Genomic DNA, 8,680 nt, shown 5'->3' with positions numbered 1-8,680 from the left:
ATAGAAAGAAAGAAAGAAAGAAAAAAGTACACTCGTATAAATTCCTAGACTGAAGCTGGTCAATCTGGGCCAACCTGAGAAATACAGTAAAAGAAATTACAGGAACTAAAGCTGAAAAAGATTAATAAAAAGAAAGAGAGATCATTTTCTGCAGCGATTCCGTTTTAACCTCCCTCACTTCTATTATCAATTTGCTTGCACTTACTTCTATAATATATATAAATATATATACATGGCAAATGGCATTCCCAGTTCCCACACGGCCGTGTCATAAAAAAACAATTTAAAAATATTAGGGGACAAAAAAGAAAACTACGAAGATCCATCCAGTAGGAAACAGCCTGGAATGACATCAACCCACAGAGATTTAAATCATTTGCTCGAAGGGAACTCAAAAAAAGATTCGGACGTTTTAGGAGAATATCTCCAGAGGATCAGATCGTCTACACCTCAAAACGTTGGAGCGTCATATACAAACACGTACGCGGCAGCATTTTATTGGCTTTCCAAGTTTCTTAAAATTAGTCGCCCAGTTGGATCCAATAAGCGTTCGACGCTGCAGTTAATAATTTAATTAGATTTGATAGTTTGGGGGGCGAGCATTTTTGTTACTCCTTGCCGCTAAGATCCACGGCCGTACTAAAGCCCCGAGCTTCCGTCTCCTGCCCTCCTTCTTCTTTCTCGCTCGATTTCGCTACCGTTCTCTCCTCCCTCGATGGTCATTTGAGAGGTTTTGCGCCGTCGTCTTCGTTGCGGTGATCGAAGGGAGGAGTTCGATTGATTTGAAGGGAGGAAAGGAGAAAGGAAGATGGCGGCATTGGAAGCATTCGATGCGTTCTTGGCGGCGGCGAGTAGAGCTCTTTGTACTCCCATCGCCGTCTTTATTCAGATCCAGGTACATTTGTTTTGCAATCCCTCTGTTTCTCTCCTTTTCTGGTTTGGTTGGATCACGGCTCGTGACATCGGATATGCGGATCTGCGAAAAAGCTCGGTTTTTGGAGCTTATTTGGTCTACTTATTGGTTATTAGCTTATTGGTAAAGATCTAGGGTTCGTCGGATGGTTCCTGATATTTATTTCGGTCTTTCTTGTTGGAATTAGAATTGGGAATTGAGTTTGGCGTATAAAGCTCTGGGGGTGGAAAGTTTTGGTTCTTGGTGGGATAGGGTCTATGGTGGCCAGATCTGAAGCCAGATATCAAACTCTCCGTCCCATTGGTTGCGAACATCACATCAAGCAGTTGGCGTGGTGTCACTTTCCTTTTGTTATTTGTTCCTACACTTTGTGGAAGATTTTGCAAGAAGCTTATGCTTCTGCCAAAGAAAATCACAAAAAGAAAAAGATCTTTGGAAAGCTGGTGCTATTTGGATGCTGTCAGTGACAATTAAATCGTGTGAAGTGAAGTAGTTTTATGAAGGATGTAAAAGAATTATTATATATTGGGAGGCAAATAGTATACCGTCCGGAACTCTATGATGAAGAATTGGACATGAGTGAAATGCAACTAAAGGAAGCTAGTGCAACATGAAGCTATTCCTTCATATATTGCAATGAAAAGCAGATAGTACACTTTCTTGCCAAGCTGTAAGTCTGATGAACGATACATGAAGAGCAGAAGAAGTGCAATCTGCAAGTTGCCAATGATGGGTAGTGCTCGCCTCTAGAGTAAACCCAGATGTGCAGATTGCTTAATACTTTTTAGCCATGTTTTTTTTAGGTTCATACTTTTCAATGACACACTGCCCCTATTTCATGCTGAAGAAGTTAACAAAAACAAGAAGTGAGAAAGAGTGCTTAGGTGGCTGGTCGGCCAAACAAGTTGATAATGTATGATGTTGTCCAAGAAAAGACAGCATTACCTATGAAGATTGATCTTCGTAATATAGTGCTTCTGGGCATAGTAATTGGAACTAATGGAAATTGCTTTTTATGGAGAAATAAGTGAGCTAAGGATTTGTCCTGCAATTAAAATTCGTTTTTGATCAACATGATTTTTCTTTAATTTGTCTAGCAGCATGCTGATGTGTGAAAGCTTCACCTTTCATATGACAGATTCTTTTTTCTCATTGTTATAGGGTTGTGTAATTTGTTTAACACTTGCTGTTGGATGGTGTTTTGCTGCTTATGTCAGGTATTCTGATTCTTAAAACTACTAACCGCAATAGAAATCTTTCTATTAACCTTATTCTTGTTATGAATTTTCTGTCAGTAGTTGGTACTGAAACATTTGGATATTTATTTTCTACTTCCCATCAGGAATAGAGTAATTCGGCACATGAAGCGCATTATAGAAACTGGTAACAGTTTTGCATTTCTCTGCGATGATATAAATGATCTTGAGCACTCTGCTCAGCTGAACTTGCCTAGAGTGTCAGTAGTCATGCCTTTGAAGGGACTCGGGGAACATAATTTTCAAAACTGGAGAAGCCAAGTGAGTATACCGTCACTCTAGATGCTTCTAGCATAGCATTTTAACTTTTAAAATTTATCTTGTTGCAAACAGTGAAAAAAATAAATAAATAAAGCAAAATATATTTATTGAATGATTATTCTATCTCTGTTAAATTGTGGATACAGAAGATGTACAAATTCAAGAAAAGAAAAATCATCACTTCTTACCTCTAATTGACTCATGTGAGCTTTAACATGTTTTTGTCCCCAATTTATTATCCTCACTTAATTTTGTTGTTGGTTCTCAAATATTTTGGAACAGATCACTTCTCTTTATGGTGGACCTCTTGAGTTCCTCTTTGTAGTGGAAAGCACTAATGATCCTGCTTACCATGCTGTATCGCGACTAATTACAGACTTTAAGGTAGGTGTAAACCCCAACAACAACCCTTCTTTTTTTTTGGTTCAATTAAGACCATCTTATATACATTTAAACAGTAGATAAACAGTGCAGCTTATTTATTTTCTACTCATCTATCTATGCTGACATATTCTGTTACTTAAAAGTGAACTCGTCCTTGAGACTATGAGGGACTCAAATTCATCTGGAATCTTAAGATGGTTTCTTGATGTTGAACATTGTGATCTGGACTCTAAGATCTAACATGTATCTTATAATTGATATATAAATGGTACACAAGAACACAAATTCTTTCTACTCCAGCACAGGTTACATAAAGTGAGTGGCAAGTTGGATCCAGTTGATCATTTGTTGCATGTTCTAACTGTAGACTTTAATCCTTTTCAGGACAATATCGATGCAAAGATTGTTGTAGCTGGGTTGTCAACTACATGCAGCCAGAAAATCCATAATCAGTTAGTATGTAAATGATTTAAAACTTCTTTTATATAGCAAATCTAGATTACATGTGCTGCTTCAACAAGGTTTTTTTCTATCTTATAATGTTTCCTTCAAGTTTCAGCCTTGGTAAAACTAAGCTAGGCAGATCACTTACCTAATGCATGCTTTTGCATTTGAAGAGCATAAGAACAAATTGCTCAGTTCTTTTCTTTGTTGAACCTTTTGACTATTGAACCTTTTGATTGCCTGTAAATTTAGTTTCCCTTGACTTGCATCTAATACTAAATGCTTGTAAATGTGATTATCCTGCTAGATTTCTGCTTTTCTGTATGTTTTATGTTTCCACTATATAGAAATTGAGTCATGCTTTCAAATTTTTGTTTTTCAACAAAAAGTGCCTTGGGTTAGATCTAGCCCAAGAGAGATTGATGAGAAGGCATCAGTGATGGTATATAACATTTATCTCAAATTTAATTATTGGATTACAGAAGATACTCTTACTTCCCTTACCTAAGAGGTGTCTCCCTTCTTTATTACTCAATCTTTTTTCACCTAGACTGAGAACTCGCTGTCGTTGGTGCTAGATATTTAATGGCAGAACCTGGCTCTGGCTGTTTGATTACCCCTAAAACTGTCGCCATTGATTCGATCAGTTCTGCTCCTTGGCTTATTGACTTATTGACTTATTGTCTTTATTTTAGATTAGAATAAGAATCATTTGGTAATATTTTGTATTTGGCACCTGAAGCGAAACATAAGGTTATTATTTGTTACAATTTGTCCCACATACTAATGGTAGGCCAGTAGGGTGCTTTTCTAAATAAAACCTCGGAAAACAGAGGATTTGATTTGTAAATGAAAAAGTAGGTTGTGAATTGTAAAAAATTGTGGCATGTGAAATCAAAATTCTCTTATTTTTTATCACCTCCTAAGAGAACACATTTCCTTATATTTGAAAGATCAGACATTAACTTTAGTATCTATTTTCATCTGCCTTAGTTCTAAAAGATAATAGCATATAAATAAAATGTAAAATATTTCATGAATAAGCTAATTTATAGTACCAAAATCAATTTAATAAATGATAATCAGTATAATTAATATCCTATATTATTAGGTCTTATGGTAAACATTGTTAAGATTCATTGATCATTGAAGTTGGGAACCTGGAACTTGTATCTAAGGTTAATAACCATCAATCATCTTCTTTTTCCAATATTTTTGGAAGAAAACCAATAAATTTGATGCAAGGATGCCTGAGATTATGCACAATTATTTCTAGAACTTGAGAGTGTAAATATTTCTAAAGAAACCTACTGCATCAATAATGACCGGATTGCCACAGACCAACTGACAGTGCATGTAGTAATTCTCTCTTATTCTTGCCAATACAACCAGCTCATTTTGGCTACTCAAACTAGCCAATAGAATGTCGGGATTTAGAAGATCCTAATGTTAGAGGGCCTTGTTTCCTGCTTTTGTTGTATCCAATCATATTTTGATGAATGCTAGGAATGCTGATTCTTCACTCTTCCTATGTTAACCTATCCCATCTTCATTATTTATGAGACCTGCTGATTTATATGATATCATCACACTGATTCAGGTTGGTGTCGAGAGGATGCATAAGGACAGCAAGTATGTTTTATTTTTGGATGATGATGTTAGGTTGCATCCTGGATCAATTGGAGCCCTTACAGCTGAAATGGAGAAGAATCCCGAGGTACCTTTTTCCCTGAAGTATATTGTGTCAGCTTTTATTAGTCATCTTCTTTAATCCTTCAGCAGTGACATACTAGGATTAGTACCTTATCTTTGTCTCAAATGGCTCAGATATTTATTCAAACTGGATATCCTCTTGATTTGCCTTCTGGGAGCTTGGGTAGTTACTGCATCTATGAATATCACATGGTATGCTTTTTCTTGGATGGTCAAATTCCTTCCTTTTCTTCCCAATCTCTTGTTAAGAGCTATTCAAATATTTTGTTTCTTTATGTGTAAATTATTTGTTGCGATGGCACTTACCAGTAATGTAATATCAGCCTTGTTCAATGGGATTTGCAACTGGTGGAAAGACTTTCTTCCTTTGGGGAGGCTGCATGATGGTGAGCTTTAATCTTAATTCCTACTCTTTCTATGTTAAAACAGAAACTGGTGCTACAGCTACATCTTTTATTTCTTTTCTAATAATTATACCTTTTTAGATGCATGCTGAAGATTTTAGGATGGATTTATATGGTATCGTTAGTGGACTACGTGATGGTGGATACTCTGATGATATGACCCTAGCAGCAATAGCTGGTAATATGTTTGTCTAATTTTTGTCATAAGCTAAAATATGTCCTCTTTGGTAAATTACTAAATATTATAAGCATTTGCTTGCTGAAATTAATTTTAACATTCTTTCATTATTGTAATAAGAGAATAATTTGGCTATAGTAACTAAACAGCTGTTACACATCTTGTACTTAATCCCTCTCCAACTTGAGTTCTTTTGGTAGCTGATGGTAAAGTTTCTACTTTTAAGTAGATTGGAGTAGGTTGTGGATTAACCTCGTGAAAAAGACTCAACTAGAAAGTACATTCTGATACAAGGACATTGTGAGGGTTCCTGCAGTAATATAAATCATGTCTGTCAAAAGGTGATAAAGCTTGGGAATTGGCGAAAACTATATTCTCTTGATTCAAATTGGAGTACATGAATTCTATTTACTTATCTTGGCATGTCTTTTTGTTTCAAACAATCATTTCAAAATATTTTAGGTTGAAAACTACTCTAAGTGAACCTATATGCAGGTGAAAAATTTACACCTGGTATAATACTGCAAATTTGTTAAAACTGGTCAATACTAGAAGTATTTTCATTGATATTGCAGTCACATAGAAATATAATTTCTCTTTAAAGAGGCACTAGTCCTCTACTCGTGAAAGATTACCAAGTGATGGTCATTCTCAGAATGAATTTTCTTTGCTTCAGATATTGCAAATTTGCAACATGAACCGAGTTTCCTTTTCTTTTTCACCTTCTTTTTTACATACTCTTAATTCTAACATATTCTTATAAGTTGGAATCATACTACTCTGCAGCTACAACTGTATTATACATGAGTACACAGTGCTGCCTAACAATATGCTTCTGTTCTTCAAATAACTTTACTGCATCCTTTACAGGACAACATAAAAGGCTTATTAGTTCACCACCAGTTGCTGTCTTTCCTCATCCTCTTGCAAGTGATCTTAGCTTTTCAAGGTTTATACTTCTTTGTTTTCTCAGTCACTTTAGCATAGATAGTATTTCCTCTTTCATATGGCTCATTACTGTATCTTTAAATATTTTATGCAGATACTGGAATTACCTCAGGAAGCAAACATTTGTTCTTGAATCCTATGTGTCGACGGTTAACTGGCTAATGAACCGTGCACTGTTTTCTTCACATTGCTATTTGTCATGGGGATTTGTTTGGCCATACTTCATGGCAATGATACATCTTGTGGCAGCCATAAGAGCGCCCTTTAGTGGAAGATTATTGAAAGAAGCATCTGCCTCATCTTGTGGTAAGCACTAAAGTACAATTTCAGTAGAGCTAGTCAAGTGGAAATCTCTCTAGAACTGGAGTAATTGAATACACTATAAATGATGTGGATATTAAGAGAGGAACTAGAGATGCTGGTGAGTTGATTTATCTTTTTAATGAGCAAATCAGAATTGTTTGCTGAGAAAAAGGTGATTTTAATATTAGCATTAGTTGGCCTTTTTACCTTGCTTATTACTTATACCATGGAAAAGGTGATTTTTTCACTGGTTTATCAATTTATGTGGTTTGAAATTGTGTTTTTTTAATCCTTCATCCTGTTGAGCTGCTTCTAGAGAATTGTTCCAAATATATGTTAAAGATCACTGAAGACCATAAGTACGATTACAACATCAACTCATAAATTTTATCTAAATTTACTTCTTTGTTTATATGTATACAGTATGTAAGTCTATGTAATAACAACATGGATTTACCCAGGTTTGCTTCTAGCTAGCTGCTTGGTTATATGCACTCTTGTAGAACTTACGTCAATGTGGAACTTGACAAAGGTGGAGATTCAGTTATGCAACATGTTATCTCCAGAAGGGCCAACAGTCTCACTTGATTCATATAATTGGGGACTTGTAAGTATATCCTGAGTTTCTTTACTTCCATGAAGGATTATGCTGTCCTATGAAAATTGTTACTCTGAATTCATAATGTGGGCGACAGATAATTAGATTATCTTTGGTATTTTACTTTTACATGAACTGTATTTTAGGCATCTAACCTCTGGTGAACTTGATATCTGGTGTGCAGATATTTCTTGCAATGTTGGTAGATAACTTCCTATACCCTATCTCTGCAATTCGTTCTCATTTTTCACAGTCGATAAACTGGTCTGGTATCCGGTACTACTTGAAAAATGGCAAAATAAGCAAGGTACATTACTGTGCTCAGATCACATTACTTCAAGTATTGGTCCATTTCACTTTTGTAAAGCTACTCATTTTTACTCATGAAGTGGCTGAGTGACAAATCACCTAGCAAGCCATGAATATCTTCCAGAATACCATCTTGCTGAAGGGACTTGTTTTCTTGATCTGTTATTGCTCCCAACTGTTCTAAGAAATATTTTCATATACCAACTATGAGTTTTCCTTTTTCTTAACATATGTAGTATTGCAGATTGAAAGATTAAAGGCAAACAGCACGAACTATACCACTGATCTTGGAGGAAAGTATCTTTTTGGAAAGAGAATGTCCCCCCCTAAAACTTCATTTCTTGGTTCTTTGTTGAGAAGTTTGGCACAGTGGCACCAACCAAAGAAGTACGACAGCTAGCAAGAAGATCTGGAAATCAAGCTTTGTTCTTCATTCTTCGCAGGAATTTAATTGTACTTTTTTTTCCTTACTCATTTTTTATTTAGTTGATTGATTCTTATGGTGTTTAGTTGCCTTCAAGTTTCTAGATCTTGTACTACCTAGTCTCAAATATATATTTTTTCTGAGAGAATACCTAGTCTCTGTAATATTATAGATACAATGATATTCGTCTCTAGCAGTAAAATGTTTCATCCCTTTTGATCTTTTCTATTTATTTTCTACCCCATATTTGAGTAAATTATTGATAGGGTTCTAATTTACCCTGTTTCTGTTTCAAATCCCCATTGTCTGAATTCTGATGTTTCTGTGGTTGAATAATCTTGTTTTTTTCAACAGTAAACTTGGATGCGTGCTAAAAAATTTAACTAGATTCAGAAGAATCCTCAGGCAACACGATCGCCTATTAATATAAGCTAGATTTGGTGTCTATGAGCTTCGAAAAAGATTCTCAAATCGAATGTATGTCTGAAAAATTTCTAGATAGACAAGAAGGGGGACAAGTAAAACGAGATTAGGGACTAATATAT

The 8,680-nt window shown here is 35.5% G+C and overlaps 1 protein-coding gene across 2 annotated transcripts; it reads left to right on the top strand.

Moving 5' to 3' along the window:
* Positions 1-544: 544 nt before the first annotated feature.
* On the top strand, positions 545-8,367 carry LOC140787434 (uncharacterized). 2 transcript variants are annotated; one of them, XM_073136350.1, is made up of 14 exons: positions 545-895; positions 2,075-2,130; positions 2,256-2,430; positions 2,713-2,814; positions 3,199-3,270; positions 4,859-4,975; positions 5,086-5,163; positions 5,295-5,357; positions 5,457-5,553; positions 6,424-6,502; positions 6,596-6,807; positions 7,266-7,411; positions 7,587-7,709; positions 7,956-8,367. In XM_073136350.1, exons 1-14 carry the CDS (start codon positions 809-811, stop codon positions 8,109-8,111), a joined length of 1,563 nt encoding a protein of 520 aa, XP_072992451.1. In that variant the 5' UTR covers positions 545-808; the 3' UTR covers positions 8,112-8,367. The 2 variants fall into 2 exon arrangements, with proteins under 2 accessions (XP_072992451.1, XP_072992452.1); XM_073136351.1 differs by having other exon boundaries at positions 589-895; positions 7,948-8,209.
* The last annotated feature ends 313 nt before the right edge of the window (positions 8,368-8,680 follow it).

This window comes from Typha latifolia, chromosome 4 (assembly GCF_019914945.1).
Source record: "Typha latifolia isolate L0001 chromosome 4, TyphaL0001v2, whole genome shotgun sequence".
Classification (NCBI taxonomy): Eukaryota; Viridiplantae; Streptophyta; class Magnoliopsida; order Poales; family Typhaceae; genus Typha; species Typha latifolia.
Note: the sequence above shows the minus strand (reverse complement) of the source record. Positions and strands in the feature narration are given on the sequence as shown.